This window comes from Myotis lucifugus, unplaced genomic scaffold (assembly GCF_000147115.1).
Source record: "Myotis lucifugus unplaced genomic scaffold, Myoluc2.0 scaffold_102, whole genome shotgun sequence".
Taxonomy (NCBI): domain Eukaryota; kingdom Metazoa; phylum Chordata; class Mammalia; order Chiroptera; family Vespertilionidae; genus Myotis; species Myotis lucifugus.
Window position 1 is genome coordinate 4,215,447 of NW_005871150.1, and position 27,366 is coordinate 4,242,812.

General features: G+C 48.5%; 1 protein-coding gene across 2 annotated transcripts in view; it reads right to left on the bottom strand.

Annotated features, from left to right (window-relative positions):
• Positions 1 to 262: 262 nt before the first annotated feature.
• The window catches only part of STOX2 (storkhead box 2), a 103,302-nt gene continuing 76,198 nt past the window's right edge, over positions 263 to 27,366 (bottom strand). The window contains exons 3-6 of one of the 2 annotated variants that reach the window (XR_002830191.1): positions 21,769 to 21,921; positions 10,425 to 12,690; positions 1,052 to 4,543; positions 263 to 781 (exon numbers count right to left, since the gene is read on the bottom strand). Coding sequence is in view for 1 of the 2 variants with exons in the window: in XM_023757204.1 (XP_023612972.1) it covers positions 4,348 to 4,543; positions 10,425 to 12,690; positions 21,769 to 21,901 (2,595 nt within the window). In the remaining variant the exon portion in view is untranslated. Of the gene's footprint in view, positions 4,544 to 10,424; positions 12,691 to 21,768; positions 21,922 to 27,366 lie in introns of both variants that reach the window. The other variant, XM_023757204.1, reaches the window with a different exon arrangement.

The following is a 27,366-nucleotide window of genomic DNA, read 5'->3' on the forward strand; positions in this document are numbered from 1 at the left end:
TGAGACAGTTCTTCACTGAAATTTCCGCCTCGGCACCTCCCCAGCCCGGAGCAGCCGTATTCCTTGAAAGACGGCATTTTAGCACAGGAATCACGGAGCCGATAGGCAACTGCAAACACGGGCGTCTAGACCTACCGCTGACCGCAGTGGCACCGGAATGGGCCGAATGGACGTCCCCCTTCAGAAATCGCTGCCAGGAAGGTGTACGGAGGCGTCACATTCCCAGCGCCCTGAACTTTTGGAATGAAAGTGGACAACGGTGGAAAGTTGTATTCGTTTTTCTTTGACTTTATTAGCACACATCAGGAAAAAAAAAATCGCATTGTGTTGGGTGATTGCTCGGGATGGTCTATCCAACAGATAGAACAGAGATCATCGCTAGCTGCCACTGTGTCCTGGGTCATCTCGTCTGTCACTCCTTCCTGTGTTCGCTTCAAGTACGGGCACGGCACAGAGGACCCGCGCGGGGAGCTGTCTGTGAACCCGCACGCGTTGGAAGCACTGAGACCCCGACATGAATGTGCAAAGTCATTACAGGTCGGGGTTGGTTTCTAATCAAGCTCCAAAATACTGCCCATGGCATACACTGAGCCGTTCCAGAGCATCGCCACGACTGTAGGGTGAGCGATAGGCCTACGATTTGAACTGGAAACTTATTTTCAAGTACACTTTGTGGTGAGAAGTGGTTTTCCTGGGTGGAACTTGAGAAAGCTGTGCCAGCCTAAAAAAGGAACGATGCTTTCGTTGTCATCGAAGAGGGTTTTTTTTCTCCCCGAGGTGACTGCAACAGAATTGAGATTTGCATTTTAGAAATGCTGGCTGGCTTGTGGGAAAGGGAGACTTGGGAACAGCTGGTGTTTGGCTCATTGTTACCACAGATTCCCTTTTTTAAAAAAATGGCTGCTTCCCGAAGTCAGAGAAGTGGTCATTTTTTTTTTTTTCATCTTTACTCAGCTCGTCGCCATTCAGCTCTCCAATCCACTTTCTGTATTTGGTGCCCGCCCTTAATTAGGTCCCCTGAGATGTACAAATATATAAAATGGAATACAACCTATGGAACAGGAGTTGTGGGCACTCAGCACAGCTCTTCTCACGGGAGGGACGTGTGGGCTCGAGACGCCAGCATGCGGTGAAGGCAGAGAGGACCAAAGAGCTGCCTAGTCGCAATCCACATTTCTTGTGTGTCTTCGGTTACTGAAAACCTAGAATTCACCTCAGATTTTTATAGGAGTAAATCGCTTGCTACGTTATGTTTACCAATTGGCTCTTTGCTAGGGGGAACTTTTAGCAAGAATGGGGGCGGGGGCAGGGAGACAAGAAATTTAAACTTCCTCCCATTCATCACAAAACCAAGTGTGCTGTGGTGGGGAGGGGAGGAGACAGGCTTACATCTGAAAGTGAAATAAAGCCGTGAAAGGAAACCATGGCGATGAGAAAGTCATGAGTCCACGGAGGCGATCGCCGACACACACACACACACACACACACACACACACACCACGCCATGGCCTGAACTCCGCTTTTCTGACCGATACACACCAACGCACGGCTGCCGCTTCATCAAATTTATGGAGGTAGTTATATGCAAAAATAAAAATTACCATAAAGTAATATGCTGCATCATAATAATACATAAGTGTGCAAAATGCCAACAGATGGGTTGACCCTTTAACGTTGAACGCTACACAGAGATTCAACCGGATTCGATTCTGTAAACCTTTCGGATGACAAGCTCTTAAGTGAAGCCTCTATACGCAGCCGTGGACACAAAGCTAGCATTTCCCCGGAGGACAAGGGTGTCCTCGAAGCTTGGTCCCCGAGAGCCTCGCTGTGGCCCATCCTGGGTCACATCTGTAATGTGCTTCCTGCCCCTCCCTCCCCCCTTCAGGAAGCCCGGAGAGATCAGACGGGGCTGCGTCTACCTGGGACATCATATCCCCTTTAAAGTCCATCGTTTCTACGCTCATGGCTGCTGGTCTAAGGGAGTTGTTTTTTTGTTTTTTTAATTACCCCATAGCATCAGGCAGAAAGTGTACCCATTTTATTGGAACAATGTCTTCTGTAAACCGATTTCTTGCGAAATAGTGATCAATTCCTATTTTAAAGCTTCTAAAGGTCGTGCTTGCTTTTCCGGGTCATCCAGCCTTTGACTCAGATGATGGCGACTCTCAGAGGATCAGCCGGAGGCTGGTGGGCTGTCTCAATGGTTATGTTATTTATGAACTGAGTGTATGGTAAACACTTGAGAGCAGGGTTTTTGGGGGGGGGGTGGGGAAGGAGGAATTTAGACAGAAGGATTTAGTAACTGTATGGTAGACAGCTCCCCAAGGAAACGCACTTGGAATGGAGTCTCTTAGAGACATTATCCTTCCTTCTGGACATAGTTAAGCGGGGAGACAGCGTGCCTTGCTGAGCCATCCGGGCATGCCTCGGAGGAAATAAGGCATGACACGTCACGCCGACTGACGGGAGCCTTTTCGTGGTGTGGGAGCTGACCGGGGCACGTACTTAGGTTTCACCCTAAGCACAGACAAGGAGCCTACACTGCCCCAATGCGTCCGGTTCCCCGCGCCACTTCCAAATATCTGAAGAAGCGGGAGGGAGCGCCCACATGTTGCAAGAACCAGTCCGGCCTTGTATGCGCCTGCATTCCCTAAACGGGCCGCCGATGCAGCCTAACCCGGGGCAGGGGCGCTTCACCAACGCCATGCCGCTGGCTGGATCTGGGATTTATTTTTGGATATGTATTTTATGGCTCCAAACATCACATGCCACGGAACTAAATAAACTTTCTCTCTTTTTTTTTGGTCAGACCGTTTACTTGCGTCATCTGTAACCCTTTTGCAAATACTTTCCCATTACCTACAGCTTGATTCCATTGTTCCCATAAAATAAATCGAAGGGCCCTGGGAAAATCTCTTTCCCAGAAGGCTGAAGCTTGACTATTTGTCATCCCTCTGCCGCCGCCCGGCTTCTTTGCATTCAACGTGACATTGTAAACCAAAGCCAAATGTGAACAAACCATCTCGAAGTAAGTTGGGCTGATCGCCGCACATCCACCTCAACATGCCTCCTGAAATCGGTTACACAGTCTCTGTAAACATCACTCTGGCATAGTTCATGTATGCATAATGGTTTTTCTGGTCAATTTTAAGGGGAGTACAAGTTAGAATTATACCACATTTGCAGAATGAGCACATTCCGTTGTTCATTACATGGGCACATGTATACCTCTGATCAAAAACTACTTTTAAAGTTTTCTCTATAGATATCTTCCCAGGAATAAAAGGCCTGAAGTTCAACTCTCCCTAACTCTGCTCTCTCCTAGAACCACTAAAAATCATCTCCCACCGCCTAATTTAGGCATTCTATTTAAAACTACATAAAATAGATTTATGTCCTTCCATTAGAAAGAATAACATCCCCAGGCCATACTCTTCATTTGTATCACAAAGAACATTTTGCTTTTAAACAAACTAATTATCGTATCTATTATTGTAAGATAGGCTCATCATCCCTTTCCCAGCCTCACAGATTCCGACTCACACCTCTTCTAGGAGTCGAGTCCGCGTTACCTCTTCCAGCAGGAGTGCCGAGCCCAGCCAGGCTGGGGGCCCCTGCCTTCCTACCCACTTCAGATCCCAAGGCCTATATTCCTGTTGGTGATTGTGGAAGGTGAACACTCAGACAAGCATCTGTGACACTGAAAAACAAAATCCTGACGACACGCACTCCCAGGACCTCCATCCCGACCCCTTCGGACACACTTCCACGGGCTCCTGCAACCTCGCGCCACGAAAACTCACAGTGAGGAAATGACGGGTGCCTAAGCGATTCACACACCGGGGGCTGGGTCCCTCCTCGGCTGTTTGGCATGGATCCCCCTCCCCGCGGGCCCTGGCATTGGACGTTTTGTGGTGGCTTTGCTGTTTTTGTTTGTTTGTTTGGAAGTGTCAAGAAGCAGTTCTGTGGCACCATCTGCCCACAGACTGGGAGCAACACGCACCTGTGGCATTTGAAAATGGCGTTGGCAACGGCATGACATTGGAAATGCAGATTACACTGACAGTGTCTAGACTCTCCTATGTGTGCTCAGTTACAATTAGTGAAGCAAAAGTGTACATATCACCCCTACTGCTATTCTGCTGCTACGGAGCCATACATGGGAAAAAGCAATACTCTGAAAGAAAGACTTGTGTGTTTTGCTCTAGCCTACTTAGCAGCACAGTTTAAGTAAACACCAAAACTGTGGTCGAGATGCTTGTCTTTCCGAAGATGTAAACATCAGTCCCAGTGTCGTAAACTTGGCTGTGTCGCACGAGACGGAGATCGGAGGCCGGACGACGGTCACACACTCGTCACGGAAGCCTGCAAGCAGTTGGAAGGTTTCTGTAATTTCTCAGCTTCGTTTGTCGGGGGGTCCGTGCTTGCTCGGAAGTTGAAGGCCGGGCCGGCGCCGCCGTGGGCCGGGCTCAAGGTAGGGTTCTGACGACGGTTACTTTCAACAATGCTCGACGTGTTGGAGGCCAGGCTCTCCCGAGTGCTAAAAGAGTAAAGAGGGTTTGTTTTGTTTGGTTCTGAACATAAATGATTACAGAGTGATTCCAGAGGAAGAGCAAACGATGGCGTTAATGGATTTCCTCTGTGGGCTCAGAATGTCACAGACAGACCACCTCCCCCTGATCATTTACACATGCGCCTGCACGGCCCCAGCAGCGGCGCACACGTGTGCGAACCAGCAGCCCGAGGCAGGAAGGATCCTCTACAGCTACGTGCACTTTAAATGCCTTCCCCTCCTGTCCCATTCGAGGAAACGCCTTCAGCATTCAATGTGATCTCTAGCTGTCGCATCAGTTTTTTTTTCAATACTCGTAAATATACATGTGTAATGATTTCGTTTCAGGCTGGGAACTCATTGGTACAACTGCTGCTTTACCAGCTCGGTAACTGCACCCTAACGGTTCTGTCCGCGTTCTCCACGGGCAGATTCTGACGTTGGCGGAGCTCAAGCACGCCATTGGCTAACCTGCTGCGCTGGTGGAAATAAAGTTCGTTGTAGACACCTTCACACCTCTGTGTCAAATGTTCACACTTCAGAGAAAATGCATTATGTTTTCAGAGGAGGACTCTTAGATGTTACTCGTTTGTGAAGTTTACATTTATCTGCGCACCTCCCCACCCCCAACACACACACACGCACTTTTGGTAGGAATATTTTATACTTTAAAAGGATTCTTAGAGTATAGAGGTGACCTAAAGACTTTAGTATCTTGGTTTCTCTTCATTGTTCTAAGTTAGAAATACCAGAAGCTAGTTTATTGCTCCAAGAGATTTAGAACATTTGAAGATTCCAAATGTGTGGAGCAATAGCAGGAATAAGGTTTTTTGGCCTGATTGATGGGAACTGAATGGACGTCCATGTTCAAGGTCCTCCAATGGTAATAAGAAACTTACCAGCTTATAAAGAGACAGAAGAAACCATCAGGATGCTCAAAACACCCATCCTCCTGGACAGAGTCAAGGTTTAGAAAACATTTGATGAGAGCTGGTCCCAGGACTGAGTTACGCCTGCGGAAGCTGGCCTGCAGGTCAAAGGGCAATGGTGGACATCTACTGTCTCCCCGTCTCCTCCAAAACGGATGGCAATTCTGTCTGAACCCTAGACCTCGGCAGCCCTTACTAACAGGTTACTTCATCCTAACCTCTTGTGGCCTTGAGTTTGCTTCTCATCAAAGAGCCAAGAGTTCACTGTTCAAAAGAAACTATGTTTGTCAACTACCAAAGAGACAGCCAGACATTCCTTGACTGCAGAGGGAACCGGCAGACGGGTAAGACATTTATAGAAGTTCCTCCATTGTGCCTATGGCCAAGCTGGGCCGACCTACAGGATACTCAGCACCTCAGGACTACAGGGATGGAAAGTGCCCGGCTTTCCACTTACCTGGCCCCTTCCCTACGAAAGCCCATTGGAGGCTGCCAGCCCTACAGCCGAGGCACAGTCAGGGGAGGGAAGGGAAGGAAGGAAGGAAGGAGAGGAAGGAAGGAAGGAAGGAAAAAAGGAAGAAAGGAAAAAAAGAAGGAAAGAAGGAAGGAAGGAAAAAAGGAAGAAAGGAAAAAAAGAAGGAAAGAAGGATGGAAGGAAGGTAGGAAGGAAGGAAGGAAAGAAGGAAAGAAGGAAGGAAAGAAGGGAGAGAGGGAGGGAAGAAGGAAGGAAGGAAGGATGGAAGGAAGGAAGGAAGGAAGGAAGGAAGGGAGGGAGGAAGGAAAGGAAAGAAGGAAGGAAAGAAAGAAGGGAGGAAGGAAGGAAGGAAGGAAGGGAAGGAAGGAGGGAGGGAGGGAGGGAGGCAATAAACATGTAGACCCCAGAGATTTCATGACAGGTTCCTTCAGCTTCACCCTTAATCCTGATAATATTTCCCTCAGGTATTTAACGTCCTCACTTTTAACACAAGGAGAGTTACGTGATTTACCTTCTCACAGAGCGACCACGAGGAAACAGGCGTCGATGAAGAATCTGTACACTGCAAAGCTAGACAAGTGTAAATTATTTCTGTTCTGCATCTAGCATGTAATGCATAAAGTAGCTACTGTGTGAGTTGGTCTGGGAATCCATGGGGGTCCTTTTCTATGAGGAAATACACGTAAAGTTCCAAAAAACCCACTTTTAAACCAGCTTTTGAGGCATGGGCTTAACATGGACCCGCGGTAGGCCAGGCACAGTGCCGGGCCCTGCAAACACACCTCACTGCGCCGGGCTGCCTACCATCTTGGTAGCTGTCTGTGCTCCAAGATGCCTCTTTGCCACGGTCAACCGATAATCGTGATAAATACATGCCGTCCTCCAGTTTCCTCAAAGGAGACCTTTCCTTGTTGCTGTTAGAACGAGGCATTCTGTGTGTGGCATTCCTATCGAGGGCTCAGGATATGATGATGAACAAGTTCATGAAGATGGAGCATTATCAGTAAAAATATCCCTCAAATGTAAACGCTCTTTTTAAATAAGAGAATTAATGGTGCCGCCTTGAGGTCTCCGGGTTTAGAGGCAGAAGACCTGAGCCCAGCCGCTCTGCTCTGTCGTGCGGACCCCGGCACACGGCACACGGCACACGGTACACGGTATATTAGACAGACACATCCCTGGCAGCCTCTGATTTTCACATTATGTTTATCCACCAGGTTGGGGCTCAGATTTAGAACAGCAGACTTTTCATGTCAAAAAAATGTCCTTTTCAATATTAGATCTATGGCATAGCTTAAGTTTCTATGTTTTTTTCCTTCTCAATCCCCTTTAAGTTTCTAAGAAAACGGACTGAGGAATTCTGGGAATGTGGCTGAACTTGATTGAAAGCTGAATGTGGCAATCACCATTTTTGTGGGGGTTTTTAAATTTGTTTTTTAGTTGAATCTTAGTTGCTCTGTGGATTATTTACTGAAAGACCCAAATAAATGGCCCACTTAAGATTTCTGTATCTCACAACACTGGGGAGGTGTCAGTATGATAATGCTATTTGGCTAAAATACTCCTCACGCTAGTGAGTAAAACTCCCTATAACTCAAATATTCTCCTTTGTAGACTATCCTCACACATTCATTAGAAAGGCAGCTCAGTGAATTTACTGAGGTGTACAGAAAATACAGTTTAAAAATGGGTGTAGAAAACCAGTTTGTCATCTAGCCTGTAACCAATGCGTATTAAATATGAAAGGGATTCAAGAAGGAACCGCTATGTGCTAACTGCATGGAACTTCTGGGTGAGCTACATATCCCGACAGCAGGGGTCCTCAAACTTTTTAAACAGGGGGCCAATTCACTGTCCCTCAGACCGTTGGAGGGCCGGACTATAGTTTAAAAAAAAACTATGAACAAATTCCTATGCACACAGTGGCGGCAAAAACACCCGGCGGGCCGGATAAATGTTTTCGGCGGGCCGCATGTGGCCCGTGGGCCGTAGTTTGAGGACCCCTGCGCCTACAGAGAAAATTCTACCTAGTAACAACGGACAGACACAGAGCTAATTTGTGGAAATTGTCTCCTCAGAACAACCTTTACCTTTTACCATGACAAAGCACTTAGAGAAATGCAAATAAACTTATTTCAAGAAATAATCTCATTCATAAATTCTTGAGTTAGAACCATTAAGCTACTCGCAACGTCTCCTTTAGTATCACTGGAGGTCTGACGCTTTCCCTCAGTGGAGGTCCAGGGATCAAGCGGCAACGTGAAAGGTTGGAAACTGCTGTGTGAAAAGCATCAGGCGGGTAGAGTCTTAATAAGAAAGAGTGGAACGTAAGGTCCAGGCCAGTAAACCACACGTTCCATAAGTGATGGTCTTGAACTTCAACCATCCATTACAGACCTTCAATTATGCCTGCATGGTACCCACTGCTAGAAAGTCAAGAGGAGAAAAGAGAGTAGAAGAAAGAAATAGAAAGAAAAAAATGTACAAAATAACTGGTAAATAAGATTTGATTTGGAAAACAGTGAGCAAAAGTTATTACGTAGAAAAGTCACTTAATAGGCCAGTCGTTTTCAGACTGAGTGTCAAGCTCCTTGAGGTCCCTTAGGGCTCTTCAAGGGACAGCAGCAGAGACCTGGGACCCCTCGTCTCTCACCACTTCAACCAGAGTGCCAGCTCTGTGGTCTGTGTAGATACTGGACTGCCACACGGGTTAACTTGGAAAGAAGGTTACATGACAATGATGATGATGATGATGATGATAATAATAATCAAGAACTAGTCCTTTAAGAAAAAACAACAGCCTGATATGTGACAAACAGATGAACGATTCCCAATTCTAATTTTGGGACGCTCTGTCCCCAAATTACCCAGAGATACAGTGAAATGATCACAATAGGACTAATTATCATTGTTAATAATGAAAATAACCATATCTGGATACTTGTTAAAATGATAAATATTATAAAATCTTGGGAATCACAGCTAGTGAGAAATGTCCATCTCTCATCGTATTTCTGCATCTCAGAGTCACCAATCTGGAGTAGAATTTAGGAGAATGAGGTCCCGAGTTGCCCTTTGAGGAGAAGGGAGAGTTAAGCAGAAAAAAAAGGAAGTTGCGTAGACTCTTGCTTTCTGAACCCCCAAACCACTTCAATGCACTGGATGTGACCACTGAGCGTTACATACTCTCAACTGCCCAGCCTTCGCCGAGTCCCCAGCACCTACTAAGAACAAGGGACTGCGACTAGAGGGCCCTGATTGGTTGTGTCAGATCTACAGGAGGAGGAAGGACAGTGCTGGCACGTGCTTTGATCTAAGAGAGCGGAGTCCCCCAATCTTTCCGCAGGAGGAACAAGGTCCATTTCCTTGTGGGCACATGAGTGGTGAGAGGAAGCTGCATGAGGAAGGTGGAGAGGGCCACCAGGCAGCTGGTTACCATGGCAACAAGCTTCTACCTCCACTGGAAAGGTTTTGAGACCTGCTTTAACAGTTGACCCTTGAACAATGCAGTGGTTAGGGGTGTTGACCCTCCCCCACCTGCACAGTCAAAAATATGTGTGTGACTTTTGATTCCCCTAAAACTTAACTACTGTTAACTGTAAACATTACTGGTAACACAGTCAGTTAACACTTATTTGTATGTTATATGTATTATGTGCTGTACTCTTACAATAAAGTCAGCTACAGAAAAGAAAATGTCATGAAGAAAGTCATAAGGAAGAGAAAATACATTTATAGTATTTATTGAAAAAAAATCTACACTTGTCCAGCCGGTGTGGCTCAGTGGTTGAGCATCAACCCATGAACCAGGAGGTCTACAGTTCGATTCCTGGTCAGGACACATGCCTGGGTTTCGGGCTCGATCCCCAGTGTGGGGCGTGCAGAAGGCAGCCAATCAATGATTCTCTTTCATCATTGATGTTTCTGTCTCTCTCGCCCTCTCCCTTTCTCTCTGGAATCCATAAAAATATGTTTTAAAAAAGAAAAAAGCGGCCCCTAATTGACCCGGGCAGTCCAAACCCGGGTTGTTCAAGAGTCAAGTGTATATTCTCACTGGAGGGACTCTTGTCCTTGAGCCAATCAATTGATTCCCAACCCCCACTAACTACTGATTCTGCTCAATCTTTGAAGCACTTAAAAAAACAAAAACAAACACCCTTTCTTTGCCAGCACGGGGGCAACGTAAACATTGAAGAAAAAATACTGGGAATGTTGGTCTTAGATTGGACTGAGGCAAGTGTGAGGGGGGCAGCCAACCCACCCGTCCAGATTGGCGCTCTCTACAGCTGCAGAAACATTGGTGTCAAGTCCTGCAAAAGAAGCCAGAGACAGGCAGTTAACCACACAGCGCACCCAACCCGAACCCTCGTCACAGAGCCGAGCTGTGCAACCGGACGCCTTTCCCAGGTGTCTGCACCCAGCCCGGCCCGGTGGGTGTGTGTGTGCGCACAGCGCCTCTCCCTACCGTGGGGAATTGAATCCACTGTCCACCGTGATGCTGCTGCTGTCCATGCTGTCCAGGCGTGCCGAGTGGGTGGTCCTCTGGTGGCCGCTGCTGTCCGTGTCTTTGGGGGCGAGGAGGGTGAGGTTCTTCTCAAATTTCCTCTGCAGGTCTCGCTCCTTCTCCCTTTCAAGGAGCCACTGCATGGTGCCCACATCGTCTCGGTTTTTCTCCTCCTCTGTGGTCTTGGTGGCCCCCTCCTCGGAGTCGTCGTCATCAGACACGTTGTAATAGTCGAAAGAGGCTTCCTGGTTGCCCCCGGGCTCCTGCTGGCGCTGGAGGGCCGGCAGGACCTGCGCGGCCGCGGTGCCCAGGGACGGCTCCAGCTTCTCGCATCGGCCCGCCAGCGTGTCCGCCGGTGCCTTCGGGTGCGCTTTGAGGAGGGACAGGCTGGATTTGTGGTAGCTGTTTACAGACAAGGTGCTGTGCAGAGGTTTGAACAGTGTGTCTTTGCTGAATATCTCTTTCCTCTTGTCCAGGCTGCTGGGCTCGGCGCCGTGATGCTGGATGAGGCGTCCATTGGCCATCCCTTCCGCCGCCGCGCCCGGAGCAGCCGGGCCCCCGCCTGGCCCTGTGGGCGACTCCTCCTTGTGTCCTCCCGGCTCCCTGGAGGACAGCGGGGTCTGCCTGTCCGACAGGGGCAGCTTCTTCACCCCTTCGGCCAGGGCCAGAGGGTCCTGGTCCTCTTTATTCTTTCCCAGAGGCGATGGCGCCGTGAGCACCGTCTCGCTGGACGTGTTGCACTGGAAATAGTCGTCCGTTGCTGTTTTCGTTGGACAAGAATTGAGGTCACCAAAGGACGGCAAACTCTCGGGGGGTTTGCCTGGCTCCAGGAGGCCGCACGCGCTGGACGGCTCCTTGCTGCCGCCGACTATTTCCGGAATGCACACCTCTTTATAGCTCGGGGACAGAAGGTGAGCCCTTTGATGACCGGCCGTCGGGGCGGGCCTTAGCGTGCTGTCGTCAATGTAGGGCTGGATGGGGGTTGGGTCCTCCTGGCTGCAGCCTTCGGCCAGGTCATCAGGCGTCCCCAGAGAGGACGCGCCCAGGGGACCCTTGGAATTGTCCATGGACCTGGACCTCTCCTTGGCTTTGCTGGACCTCTCGTTCCTGGACCGTCGGTCCTGGGTATGGCTGTGGCTTCGGTGCACTTTCGAGTGGGAGCTGCCCCTGGAAGGTTCGGGAAAGGGCATCTCAGTCCTCCTTTTGGCCAGTTCCCCCGACACGTCCCACTCCGGCGTCATGGGGAAGTGGGGCTCCAGCACGCTGGGGTTGCTGTGCATGATGAAGTTCTCGCCTTTGTGCTCGATGATGAAGCAGCCCTCCCTGGGCACCCTGGTCAGGGGGTCGCAGAAGTCGTACTCCCGCTCCCCGGGGACGTCCAGGTGAGAGCCGTCGGACGGGTCTCCTTTAGACGCGCGCGTCTTGCTGTGTGAGCGCGACTTGCCGTGCGACTTCCGATGGGTCCGGCTCTTTTTACTCCTCCCGCTGTGATGGGCGGAGGAGCCCGCTTTGCTCCGATGCGCCTTCTCCTCCTCCAGCTTCTTCATCAGCGCCGTGTGCCTCATGACGTTCTCCACCGTCAGGTCGGGGTTGATGCGCCGGATGATCTCCATCTCCACCTCCCGGGGGATGGTCGTGGGCGTGTCCTCATCTCGCAGGGGCCACTCCTCGGGAGGGAACTGGGCGGAGAAATTGGCCAGCTGCTTGGTCTTGTCTTTCTTAAAACTCAGCCGGAAGAGCTTGAGCCCAAACTTCTTGGACTGCTTTTCCCCGTCTTTAGGCTTGGAGAGGGTCTCCGTCTTGTAGGAGAAGTTGACAGTACTTTTGCTCTTCTCGGTGGGTGGCACCTGGCAGAGGGAGGGCGGGCAGTACGGGTCCTTGCAGTCCTTGGCAGGCTTCCGCTGCAGGGTGGACGCGTGCATGCTGTGCATGTCCTCCCGGCAGCAGTGGCAAGAGTCGCAGTGGTTTCTGGGCAAGGTCCTTTCCCTGACGCAGCCTGAGGCGGAGGGCGTGATGGTTCCGGGCTGGGGAGAGGTGCACTGAGACCGGTCGGGTATCCGCTCGTCCAAGTGGTACCACTTGCTGTTAGTCCTTATGAGGGACGGGGTGATGAAGTACGTCTGCGGGGTCACGATGAAGTAGCCCTCGGGGGTCGGGTAGATCTTCCTCTCCCGCACCAGCGTGTTCAGGGTGTGCCGCAGGATCTCCTGGCTCGGGGTTGGGACACCTGAGAGCGAGAGAACACACTGTGAGAAGGGAGAGGAAGCATGTGGTGGACTCCCGATTTTTTATTACTTATTTATTTTAAAAATCGCTATTGTTGAAAGAATTACCTATGTTCCCTTTCTTCCCCCATTGACCTCGTCTAGCCCGACCCCACCCCCTACCCCAGGCCTTCACCACTCTGTTGCCCGTGTCCGTGGGTTATGCACACATGCATACAGGTTCTTTGGTTGATCTCTTCCCACCTTCCCACCCACCCTCCCTCCCCAGCCTTCCCTCTGAGATTCCACAGTCTGCTCCATGCTTCTATGTCTCTGGATCTATTTTGTTCATTAGATTCCACATGAGTGAGATCATGTGATACTCATCTTTCTCTGACTGGCTTATTTTGCTTAGCATAATCCTCTCCAGGTCCATCCGTGCTATTGCAAATGTGATTCCTGATGTTTTAGTCTGCTGGGTCCCCCCATGATTCATAGAGTCAAGCCCCAAACCCCAACATGATGGTATTAGGAGGTGGGGCGTTAGGTTTAGGGGAGATCATGAGGATGGAGCCCTCAGGATGTGACATTAGGGCAGCAGTTCTCAACCTGTGGGTCGCCAACCTGTGGGTCGCGACCCCTTTGGGGGTCGAACGACCCTTTCACAGGGATTGCCTAAGACCATCGGAAAACACATATATAATTACATATTGTTTTTGTGACTAATCACTATGCTTTAATTATGTTCAGTTTGTAACAATGAAAATACATCCTGCATATCAGATATTTACATGACAATTCATAACAGTAGCAACATTACAGTTATGAAGTAGCAATGGAAATAATTTTATGGTTGGGGGTCACCACAACATGAGGAACTGTATTAAAGGGTTGCGGCATTAGGAAGGTTGAGAACCACTGCATTAGGGGAAGAGACCAGAGCCCTCTCTCTGTAATGTGAGGAAGAGGGTCCTCACTAGACAGCAAATGTGTGGGTGCCTTGAACTTGGACCTACTTCCCAGCCTCCAGAACTGTGAGAAACAAATGTCCGTCGTCAAAGCCAACGAGTCTATGGCCTTTTGTTACAGCAGCCCAAACGGACTAAGACAAAACCCCTACTAATCTGGCCAAGCTTCCGAGGATTGTCTATAGCAGGTAAAGGAGCTTTCCAAAGGTGTTCATTAAGTTTAGTGGGAATCCTGGTTTTCTCTGATGACCGCATGAGTATTCCCACCAATAGGATGGGAAAATACAAGAGCTGGGGGGGGGGGGGGTTAGGTTGCTACTGTGGTTACAAAGCTTTACCGAACTGAATCGGTAAAGGCAGAATATTTTTAAATGAGGGGACACATGAAAAATGTTTTACATGATCTGACAGAAATGAACAAAAGATTTTTTTTTCAATAAAAGCAACTAGGGGACAGGGTTGAAATAGCCATCTTGGTATTGAAAACAAATCTAAGATAGATAGAGGCTCCCATATATATTTGGAGGTATTCTATACTTTTTTTCAAGATTAAGTTTACTGAACAAACTGAATTTTATAAATTACATAAAAGGGCACGCGGACTTGACCACTGTTAATTATGTAGCACTCTCCAGTTTTCCAATCATCTCCTTCCATGTGGGACGTGACGCGAGCCCGGGTGGAATTCGGGTCAGAGCCTTCTTCTCGGCCTAAGCCAGCAGCACGGAGGTGGGTTTCCTACTTCGTAACCAGGGAGCCCGAAGACGTCCACTCGTGAAGGCTTAGACCTTCTACGTCTGTCCGGTCGCTGGTCCCAAGCTGCCACATTTGTGAGACTAGAGATCTCAGAAGGAAATGATAGACACTCCTTTGTACAATAACTGTTTTCAAAGGGTTTCGTGTGCGTTTTATGTCCAGTTCTACCTTCAGAGGCAGAATGAGGAGGTCACATAGTTCAAGTACACATTCTCCAGGCTGTAGTGCATTTGCGTTATTTCTTGGCTGTTCTCCACTCCTCATGGCCAGGCACACGGAGGGTGATGATATTCACAAGACTGACCTTAATGCTAAGCTGTCATGCGTCACTTGACTACAGGGATACGGTCTGAGAAATGGATTCTCAGGCGGTTTCGCCATCGATGACCGTCTCCGAGTGCACTTACACACACCTCGGTGGTACAGCTTACCACACACCTAGGCTGCATGGTGTATGTAGCCTATTGTTCCTGGGCTACGAGCCTGTGTAGCATGTTACAGTACTGACTACTGCGGACAGCTGGAACATAATGATAGTATTTGTCTATTTAAACATAGAGAAGGCACAGTAAAATGTGGTGTAACAGATTAAAAAAATGGGGAGGGGGTTGGGGGATTGGGTGAAAGGTGGGAGGGAGTTGGGAGAATGGGTGAAAAAGGTGAAGGGATTGAGAAGTAGGAATTGGTAGTTAGGTAGTTACAGAATAGTCGCGGGGTGTAAAGCACAGCACAGGGAACACAGTCAATAACACGGAAATAGAACTATGTGTGGGGTCAGGTGGGTACGCAATTGATTGGGGTGACCACATAATATGTTATATAATGTCCGATCACTGGGTTATACAGCTGACACTAACATAATAGTGCATGTCAACTGTAACTGGGAAATAAAAAGCTATTTTTTTATGAAATGGTGCACCTGCACAGGACACTTCCCATGCATGGAGCTTGCAGGACTCGACGTTGCTCTGGGTGAGTCAGTGAGTCAGTGAGTCAGTGGTGAGTGAATGTGAAGGCCTAGGACAGGGGTCCTCAAACTTTTTAAACAGGGGGCCAGTTCACTGTCCCTCAGACTGTTGGAGGGCCGGACTATAGTTTAAAAAAAAACTATGAACAAATTCCTATGCACACTGCACATGTCTTATTTTGAAGTAAAAAAACAAAACGGGAACAAATACAATATTTGTATTTGCATGTGGCCCGCTATGAGGAGTGGAGAACAGTCAAGAAATAACGCAAATGCACTACAGCCTGGAGAATGTGTACTTTAAGTATGTGACCTCCTCATTCTGCCTCTGAAGGTAGAACTGGACATAAAACGCACACAAAACCCTTTGAAAACAGTTATTGTACAAAGGAGTGTCTATCATTTCCTTCTGAGATCTCTAGTCTAACAAATGTGGCAGCTTGGGACCAGCGACCAGACAGACGTAGAAGGTCTAAGCTTTCACGAGTGGACTTGTATACAAATCCACTTGGATTTGGATTTGAGGACCCCTGGCCTAGGACATGACTGGACACCACTGTCCCACAAGCCCTCCCCTGCTTCCTCCCAACAGGGTCAGAAATAGAACCCCGAGGCTGTCGATGCTGCTCCACGCCCAGGGGGGGTGGGCCGGACTGATTGGAAACATCGAGGAGAAGCTGGCTGGGTAGGGCGTAGGTCACCACAGTGACAGGCAGGAGGGAATGAAGGTGGCCCGAGGATCAGTCGGAATAGAAATCAGGATAGAAAGATAGAGGAACACGGGGCTGTCGTGGCCAGGTGGCTTGGCTAGCGCATGCTGGGGTAGTGATCAGATTAAGAAACTTTGTGCGTTCATAAGAAAAGCGGGTGTTTAACATGGAGGGGGTGCAGAACTGAGGACTCGATATTTGCACTTGGGGAATTCGTCTTCGGTTCCATTGACCCCATCTGGCACAAAAGGCTCGCTCTGGCATTGAACTGATGGAAGAAAGACAACTTACCTATGCTTTATATCATCACAACCTGGAAATATTTCCGAAGTCCAGGGACAGGCTGGCCCCACACAACCACTGAGAGCTTTTATACAGTGGCCGTGGCACTTCACACCTGTTCAGGTAGCTCCTGGGGACCTGTGTCCCTGTACAGGACCTCAGGTCCTTGACAAAGGATGCACAGCAACGTTCTCTGAGGACCGTCTGACTAGGTGTGGAGGGCTGTAGCCCCCTGAACACACAGGGCTCAGGGACGGGCTCCTCTTGCTGAAACAGGTCAGTGGCTGGCAGTCTGGGATGTAAGCTGTGCCCTCGGAATTGAGGTGCTGTCAGTGAGAGGGAACCGGTTCCCAAGCCCCATAGATACTGATCCCGTCAGAGAGAAAAATTCCTCCTGAACCACATGGCCTTCCATTTCCTACAGGAAATTCAGCTCCACTGTAACCTTATGGGACCACCATCCTATATATGATCTGTCGTTGACCAAATATCCTATCAGGTGCATGACGGTAATCTGGAAGCGGGTCAGGTTGGATCATACTGCCGATATTCAACCGTGTCTGACCCATGGAAACGGCAATTTCAGTGGAGACTGAACGCTTGGGCTCCAGGGCCAGGCTGCTGGCTAGAGATCCATCGCTGTTCATTGATGCGACTGGTTGAATCATGCCCCCCACCCTCTGCCATTCATATGCTGACGTCCTACCTCCCAGGACCTCAGAATGCGACCTTACTTGCAGATGGGGGTCTTTCTAGAGATAATCAAGTTAACATGAGGTCACTAGGTGGGCCCTCATCCAACATGCCAGGTGCCATCTTTAGAGAAGTTTGGACATACAGACATGCAGAGAGAAGACAGTGGCAGGAGACCCCAGGAGAAGACAGCTGTCTGCCAGCCAAGGACACGGTCCTGGAGCAGATTTGTCCTTCAGCTTCAGAAGGAACCAGCCAACTCTACCAACACCTGGTGTCGGACTCCGAGCCTCCAGAACTGTAAGACAACACATTTCTGTTGTTTAAGCCTCCTGTACCATGTTGTAGCTGCTCTACAAAACCAATACGATTGGTATCTTCTTAGGCAACTTAACCTCTCTGAGCCTCTATTTACTACCATCAAAATGTGGATCTGCCGAAACCGGTTTGGCTCAGTGGATAGAGCGTCGGCCTGCGGACTGAAAGGTCCCAGGTTCGATTCCGGTTAAGGGCATGTACCTGGGTTGCGGGCACATCGCCAGTGGGAGATGTGCAGGAGGCAGCTGATCAATGTTTCTCTCTCATCGATGTTTCTAACTCTCTATCTCTCTCCCTTCCTCTCTGTAAAAAATCAATAAAATATATTTTTAAAAAAATGTGGATCCGAATAGCACCTATGCTCACAGAGTCGTGAGATTAAATGAGTGTAATGTACGTACAACAGTGCCCGACATATAGTGAGTTCTCGATACACATTAGCTATGAGTACTCTCAACTCTGGGTCAAGACCCATGGAAACCTAGATTACCTTCAAAGGACACTGTACAGCAACCCAGAACAGCCGGGTAAGCTGAGAAGGGTAAGCTCCCCCAGTCCTTCCAAATGGTGAAGGTGGGATACGAAAGCATTAGGTGACAGCCTGGGGTTCTCAAGGGGAGAGAGGCCATGAATGAGATGCAGCACACACACCTGTTTCGTTACCGCCCTCAGGAGGCACCCTTAGTGACCAGGTGGACAAGGTAACAGTGCCTACGTAGAAGGTATTATTTCATAGAATTGTCTCATTGTGGGCCCGCATGCTTACTTTCAATCTAGGCTCTACTCTTGGGAAACGCACACTGGTTTTCATGCAAATGATTCCAAGGCCGGGATAATCGCAATGTTTCCCCTAAATTTCATGAGAGTTTCTGCACAAAATAAAAACAAATTCCAGGTGAATTAGTGATAGAACCCGAACCTTACCTATGCAATTCTTGAGCGCCCGCATAAAACAAAAATGCTTGTACACGAGAAAGCAACTTATAAAGAGCTGCTATGCCCCATTAACAGTCAGAACAACTTCACGCAGAATTCGGCTCCTGAGAATAGACCCCACTTACACTGCAGTCTCACGAATGACACCCCAGGAGCTGTGCAGCACAGTCATCCAGATGACAAACCCACATGTAAAACAGGGTATCTCACACAGCAGCACCCGTGCAGTCAATACTAAAACAGAAAGAAGCAGCCCTGGCTGGGTAGCTCAGGTGGTTAGAGCATCATCCCAATACTCCAAGGTTGTGGGTTTAATCACCAGTCAGGACACATAGAGCATCAACCAATGAATTCATAAGTAAGTGGAACAACAAATCCCCCTCCCCCCATATCTCTCTCTCTCTCTCTCTCTCTCTCTCTCTCTCTCTCATCAATGAAAACAAAAAAATTAAAATACAAATAAGTTTTTCCAAAAAAAAATGGTAAGGTTCATTTTTAAGGCTTCACGATTGAGTTTATTATGCTGTTATATTAAAGGAAAAGGCCCAATTCGTAAAAATGGCTATTACTACAAAACAAAAATTTACCTGTATTCTAGAATTTGCTGATTGTAGGCCTTCTCGTGATGATCTCAGAACGCTTACAAAACTATACAGAATCGTGAGTACACTGTAATCATTCCTTACCATTAGGAATAAGCTCCCTGACTGTTCCCAAGTGAAGGAATAAGAAAGCGTTTCCATAGAGACTTTACATCTAAAGTGTTTATGTTTTGTATCTGGAAGTATATCGTTCAAAGAATGTTTAATTAAAAAAAAACAACAACCCTAGAAACATTCCCTGTTCAGTCATTTCCCAGCCTTCTACCTGTGCATTTCACAAGCCTTCCCTGAAAGCCACTGGTATTGATGATGATGATCTTATTTGTAAGCCCCCCAAGTATAATGACTGCCATTCTGAATTGTCTATGAAAGCCAGGGCCCCACTAGAAATCCATGGGGGTCATCTGTCACCTGAAAGAGGTATGTTTGTGATGGATACTGTTAACATCTGCTTGTCCCATCACTTTCCGATTCTACCCCCGAAGTTCATCAGGAATTCAGGTTTTGAGGCTTAAACAACAAAGACCAGCTTTCCACCCAACCTAACCCCTCTCTCACCTTCCTACTGAAAGGAAACGGGTTTGCCTGGAAGTTAACAAGGAGAGACGATCAGAGATGGGAAAATGGCATAAAACTTAAGACAATTCATAGGTTCCCAGGGTGGGATCCTGTTAGAGCAGCGGTTCTCAACCTGTGGGTCTCAACCCCTTTGGGGGTCGAACCACCCTTTCACAGGGGTCGCCTAAGACCATCGGAAAACACATATATAATTACATATTGTTTTTGTGATTAACCACTATGCTTTATGTTCAATTTATAACAATGAAAATACATCCTGCATAGCAGATATTTACATTACGATTCATAACAGTAGCAAAATTACAGTTATGAAGTAGCAACGAAAATAATTTTATGGTTGGGGTCATCACAACATGAGGAACTGTATTAAAGGGTCGCGGCATTAGGAAGGTTGAGAACCGCTGTGTTAGAGTTTTTAAACAATACACATCATTTCACACACATTAACTGAGAAACTGACAGAGGAGAACACATCACCAGGAAAAGTGGGGAGACTCAATCTGGTCAATCCCTGCTTCGTTTGGAAGCAGTCTTTCTGCCCTCCCCCATGGTGATGTGCATTTCCCACGCCTGGACTGTGAGTTTGGCCAATGACACGTGATTGGGTGTGACATCACCAAAGGGTTGACAAGCCCTTGTGCAACTGGCTGGGCTTTCTTGTGCGTCTGCCACCCCAATAGACAGAATTGGACTCTGCTTGAGAGGATGGGGTGCAGGTGGAGAGCCACCTGGCTGCGACCCGTCTGAATCAGCTGACTCCTGGAGCTAAATAAATGTTTATCGCTGAATGCCACTGATGTTCCGTGATTGTTTGTTACCCAGCTTTTTTGCAGCAAACACTAACTGATACAACCAACAGCTTATATAGGGTGTCCCAAAAAATGTATACACACTTGAACAGCTGATAACTCACTTAATTTTCACTCCTTTTCGGGTGTAACTGATTTGAAATAATGGGTGAAGGAAGACTAAGCTTTGAACAAAGAAAATTTATCCTAAAGTGCCAGTAGACTTTTTTTTAATGGGGACACATAAAAGATAAAGTTTAAGGTACAAAACCAGCACAGTCGACAAATTGAGGGCACACAAGTATCGGACGAAATGATTGTTGATGCTTGCGATTCCATTGCTTCGAGTTATCAGCAGTGCCTGGACCAGACGGTCATGAGTTTGAAAACAGGCACTGAAAAAAAATTATTCATTTCTGCAGGTTCTTTTAAATGTTGGAAACGAACTGCATGTTAATAAACACTGACTTTATGAGCATTCAAAGTGCGTATATGTTTTTGGGGGACACCCTGTATTTACTAAGGTCTCTTGTCAGTTGAATGAAAAAGATGTGAAGCGTCTGTGCTTAACGTGAGTAAGCTCTATTTTCATCGAGGTAGTGGTTGCATCCAAGTCAAGCTGACAAACTGATGGCCCAATAATGTGTTTTCCTTGGCTTGCGTGTCATCGGCACACCCAGGGTAAAATCTACCCGCACACGACTGCCAATACTTAGGATGACGTAGAGATGCCCCATAAAACTGCATTTCCAGATTCTCTTGAAGAAGCAGGAGGTTTGGCAACTCTGGCAGGGCCTTACTTTTTGGAGGAGAGGGGATAACATAGAGGGGCCGAGAAGTGGGCTGCCTCCTGGAGATGGGGCCACAGTCTTTAGCTCCTCCCCATTCCTAAGAGCTTCCAGCACTGGGGGCAGCCAAGGCCGTCCACACAGCAGCTGGGCCACTGTCTTATTCTAACAGTTAAGAGAAAACATTTCATTTTTTCTGTCATAATGAGATCTTAACTAATTTACCAAATACCGTGTTCTTAAAACTCATCAGGCCATGACGTAAACATGCCGGATACATTTATCGTGATCTCTCTCTCTCTCTCTCTCTCTCTCTCTCTCTCTCTTTCTCTGTAGTTTAATCCCTTAGGACTAAAATTTTCAGTTGTTTCTGACTCGCTCCCAGGACTCATGATGTTCATGTATTTAAAGAAGGTTGTGTTGCAAAGGTTGAATGGAATCTCGGGAGTTTCTGCCAGAATTCCTCACGGATCCCAATTTAATTTCTTTCGCTCAGTGCCAATTAAAAAAGTATTATAGCTGAAGAAGGCAAATTATTTTTGAAGTAACCCAGGTGCCTTAATGTTTAATTACTAAACTAAGAAAAGTTCCTGGTCACTTTTGGCAACGATTTTCCCCCGTTAGATTCAAACACGAGAGGACGCGTCCGTGCGCAGTCCGGGCGCAGCCAGAGCCCGCGTCCGCGTGGCGAGTGCTCCCTGCGTCTCCCATTACCTGGGAAGCACGTGGTCAGGTGCTCCATCAGGGCCTCTTGGGTGACGGGTTTCCGTGCCGAGTTCATTGCTGAGATGGCCAAGCAAAGGATTTCCCCCAGTGGAATGAACTGAGATTGACTGATGGGGGACATACTGATTGGTGACACATCACCTGCAGAAAGACAATGTTCACAAGTGAGCAGATCATTCAAAGAGCCAGCCACCTGTCACACGCACACCTCACACACACGCCCCTCCCATGACCACACCTGCCCCTGTGTGGTGAGCACGGCCAACGCCAAACCCTGGCGCTGTCCACACAAGCGCAGGCCGTCCACTCGGGTGGAAAGACTCCCACAGAACAGCGGAGCTCCAGGGGCCTCGACACACAGAACCTGCCTTTAAACCCGGCCACTGGCTTCGCTAGACGCAGCACTGAAAGGCTCGGGGCTTTGGGCAACGATCTCCGCTTTTATTAACTTGGAGCCGATGTATTTACTAACTGGCATCTGCATCGGGACGGATGCATTTATTGGCAACGAGGATTCATTCACTCAAAAGGTGACTGCCTTTCGGGTCAGGCATCTGCTGGGAGCTTGGGAACATGAAGAAGGCCTCTCCCCCCAACACCTCTGCCCCAAGGAGTTCCCATTCAAGTGGAGGAGACAAGTAAGTAGACCAAAGTTCAAGGTGCACCAGAGGAAGCTGAGCCCCAACTCTGGAGCAGGGAGGGGAGGTGGGGGTGGGGCTGAGAAGCAGGAAATGGGAGGTTTTATGGGGGACCTGTAGCCTGAATCCAGGGCTGAAGCAGGAGTGTGTGGGTGGCTGGGAGGCAGGGTGCTGAAGGGGGTGGGAGAACCCACCAGCAGGTGTTTCTGGGGAGTAGAGAGGGCCCACAGGGGTGCAGGCACAGGCAGAGGAAAGAGCCGAGTGCCCAAGGCCTGCATCCTATGGGGGATGGTGAGCCAGAGAGGGAACGTCAGGAGTGACAGTCAGACGTGAATCAGAAAGATGACTGGTGGCTGGTAAAGCCTGGGCTGGGGGGCAGGAGAGGGCAGATTACATCCAGGAGGGGCTGAGGCCTCTGCACACGTTTACTTTGCATCTAAGAGTGGTGGCGGGGAGGCTGACCCCAGCAGCCAGGGGCTATCTGGCTGGGCTCTGGAGGAGATGACAACAGGCAGTGCAGGTCTTCACTCCCACGTCTCTTCTCTACGGCACAGGGTGGTGATTTCTGATTTCCGCTCCGAGAATTCCTAGCCCCCAACAGAGGGGGAGGCTGGGAGAGCAGGAAAGTCTGCTCCCGGCACCCAGGTGTCCCCTGTTTCGGACTTTGGGGCTCTGTAAGGTCTCACTTGAAAGAGGCCCTACAGGAAGAGGACGAAAGCCATTGGCAGAGCAGAATGTCTGTGAGCTAAGTTTATTTCCCACGTGTACTTACATAATCTTTCCTCTCTGTTTCCTAAGCATGCATCTCTCTTAATAAGCTACATGGCCAGCCAGAACCCAGCCCAGGTCATTCCCGGAAGGTGTCTGGGCGCACTGGGCGTGGGCAGGGGGCAGCCCCCTCACTGTCAGGCACTTAGAGCTGTGCCCAGCGCAACCCCGAGTTTGATGGAGTCCAGAGGCCCTTTGGGAAACAACTCGAACCCTGCTTCGACGGACTGAGTGGGAAATGGTGTGATGGATGAAACCAGGCAACAGAGCCTGGGAATGAAAACCACCAGATGAGGGGCAAGTCTAACAGGTGCACCGGACGCAGCAGCAGGATCCCACTGTCAAAGGCCTGAACGCCTCCCTGCCCTGCTCCCCCCTCCCCCCCCCAGCTCAAGTCAATGGTCCCCTCGCTCTTGCATCCCTGGGAGACCCCATCAGCTCTGCTGAGCTGCGATTCTCTGCCAGATGGGTATGGGGAGAGTGTAAGACATTTTCCCCAAACCAGAGAGAGTGAGGAGAACTCAAATCCAAAACAGGGTGAGGCCAGCAGAGGTCAACACCAGCAGAAGCCAGGAACCCACCAAACTTAGAACCCACCAGCTCTGGGGCCTCTGGGACGTAAGTGTCACAAAGAGAAGGCCCCTGGGGGAGTCTTGTAAGTATTTGCTGGGGTGGCAGTGGGTGGGGGCTGGAACATGGAGCTTCAGGCTGTGCTGTGGTGTGAGTCTCACCCACTGGCTGGTGAGCCTCCGTTCATATTGGGGATTCAGAAATGACAGAATTATGTGGATGGACCACCTCAGTGGGGTCCATCCCTAGATGAGTAAATTTAAATATTTAAAAACTTGTTGCACCATTAAATTTAAGCAAAATCTTACTCTGAAGCAGGGGTGGGGAACATCTGGCCCACGGGCCGTTTAAGGCCCGCAAGAGCATTAGGGGTGAGTTAATTAAATGTTTGGCCAAATACAGCAGGCTAATTTTTAATTTGATAATTCTGTATGGCTCGTGAATGATGTTTTAAATATCCAAATGGCCCTTGGCAGGAAAAAGGTTCCCCACCCCTGCTCTAAAGCCTAATGCAGGGGTCCTCAAACTTTTTAAACAGGGGGCCAGTTCACTGTCCCTCAGACCGTTGGAGGGCCGGGCTATAGTTTAAAAAAAAACTATGAACAAATTCCTATGCACACTGCACGTATCTTATTTTGAAGTAAAAAAACAAAACGGGAACAAATACAATATTTGTATTTGCATGTGGCCCACGGGCGTAGTTTGAGGACCCCTGGCCTAATGTGTAGAAGATGAACTAGTGGTGGCGGTGGATGAGGACAGGTGGGAGTTGGGAGCTACACCTGTCCTACTCTCCCCTCCCTCGGGGGCCTGCAGCTCAGCCACAGCCACGTAGAGATCTCGTCTGGGCTTCCCTCTCTCCCTCCGCCTTCCGCAGGAGAGGACCAGGGCACGGAGGCCAGGTCCCTTGATGAGCGGCTAGGATGGCCAGGTGGGCCCCACGTCACCTGGAATGACTCTGTAAATGAGATGAACGAGAGGTGAGGCCGCTGGCAAAGGGGGAGGTCACAGCCCGCCGGCCCCAGGACCTTTGACCTGTGAGCCTTCACAATGAAGGACGTCTCGGGAGACCAAACATACAAAGTTACTAAATATGATTTTTAAAATGCAGGTCTATTTTCTGATTGTGTATAAGTTACAGGGAACTTGGTCTCTCTGTAGAAAAGAAATAACCCTTAGCAAACTTAACTAGTTTAGGTCACATTCGCCCTGATGCTTTTGGCTGAAATTATTTGTTTAGTTCAAATGCCGTCTTCTATGCAAATTTCTTTTCACTCATTGCAGCCAAATAAATAGAAGAGGCAGCATGCTTTAAGTGTCTGGATTGCATCTGCTTTGAAAAAACTCAGCCCCACTTTAATAAAGAGTATGTGCAATGACTTTTAACTTGGACAAAATGGGATGCGGGGGCCCTAAGTGACTATCTCCACGTCACCTCATCTGCGTACCGCACTAGGATACATTACTATCCACTCCCTCCCACCCCAGCCCCATCGGCAATCCTGTTTTCTCTCAGTCCAAAGGCTTCCCGAGCCCCTTCCCTCTCCTCCATCCCTGCTCCACACCCCCATCGCCCAACCTAACGGCTGGTGACCAGCTTTCCCTCCTGCCCCAACGCTCTCTTTACAGAACAACCAGGCCTTCTTAGAAAAGCATAGAACACACGCCACTTCCCTGCACGAATTCCTACAGTGCCTGCCAACTGTGCCTAGAAGACCGGAGCTCCTCGCCAGGCCTGAGTGGCCGCAGGGTCTGAGCCTGCCGGCCCACCCCTGGGACCAGCCCACCGCGCCCCACCTGGGGCCCGAGAATTGCTTGGCGGTGTGGAAATACCACACACACTGGAACTGGACCCAGACTGTTACCCGGCTGCTGTCTTCATGCCGAGCGTGTGTGTGTGTGTGTGTGTGTGTGTGTGTCTCCTGGTGTACTGTCTGTCTCTCCCACAAGAACGTAAGCTCCTGGACAGCAGGAAACATGAGCCACGTTCCCACCACATTCCCAGCGCCTAGAACAGGGTCCTCAAACTTTTTAAACAGGGGGCCAGTTCACTGTCCCTCAGACCGTTGGAGGGCCGGACTACAGTTTAAAAAAAAACTATGAACAAATTCCTATGCACACTGCACATATCTTATTTTGAAGTAAAAAAACAAAACGGGAACAAATACAATATTTGTATTTGCATGTGACCCGCGGGCCATAGTTTGAGGACCCCTGGCCGAGAATAATCCCTGGCCGAGAATAATGCAGATCATAAATGTTTGTGGAATGAATGAATATCCATTTATAACATTATAATCCAAGGACTTTCTCAGGGTATTTTAAGGATTGTGATTTTCTTAACATATTTTAATCAATAATTGAAAAACAAACAAAATTGAACAGAAGATCAAATATACCTAATTTATATGCAATTTCTAAGACTCCCCCTATTAATAATAATCCCCCCAAACAGAGCAGTTACCATAGAAACATAATTATATACTAAGTGATGGTTTAGGGCATGCATTTAGATCTGTACTAAAGAAATCATAGGTATCTCTTAAACAACATAACACATTATTCCAATTTACCGTAGATCTTATATCAGACCTGCTTCCTGAGTCATCTAGTCATTGTTAAAATATACTACTAGAAAATTCTTCCAACTGGACCACACTTACGCCCAAAGAAAACAAGGGAATATAAACACAGCTAAAACATTGTTGGTCATCACCATCTAAAGAAACTACCACATTGTGCATAAACTATGAATTGCTGCTTGTCTATAATTTATAGGATACATTTTTCCACTGTCCCAATTAGTCCCGAACACGTTCATAAAGACAACTCATCTAAAAACTCATAGCTACTTTGTAGGCTAACAAATTCTTTCTAAACTGCGATAATGCCGTCCTATTGTTCTAACAAGAAGGGGTAAATAGGTTTTATTCCAGCTTTATTTTCTTACAAACATCCATTTAGGTACCGTCCTCAGGGAACACTTGTCAAATCCAGGATGATTCAGATAAAGCCAAGCACGGTGCCTTGGATGGAGCAAGCATTCAATAAATTTCTGGTAAGTGAATTTAAAATGTGAGAAGGCGTGAAAATGTTACCATCGAAGGAAGACGTCTTTGCTTGTAAGAGCACTGAACATCAGAGTTAACAGACCTCGGTGAGCACTTGGAGATTGCTTCCATCTAAGGTGCGATGAGACACACAAGGACCAGGAGAAATCGGCCCGGTGGTGATGACGGAGCGGAGGATGGAGACCACGCGGGAGGTGGGAGAGAGCTGCGCAGAGCACGCAGCGTGCATAGCCCGGGGTGCCAGGCGAACGTTGGCACCGCAGGGGCAGGCTGATGGTGAGGTGAGAGGAAACAGAAGCCAGATCCTGGTTGAGCAGAAGGCTTTGATCTTATTCTTGATGCTAACGAGGAACCACTGCATGCATTCACACAGAGGAATTACGCGACATCGCTGTGACAGAAAACCACTCTTGTGCGACGGTGGAGGACAAACCGGTGGCTCTTACAGTCTCCCAGGCAACTGACACGGAGGGTCCGACGACTGGCAAGAATCGGGCACATGCTGACTTCCTCTGGCTTTTACTGTCTGCAGCTAGTTA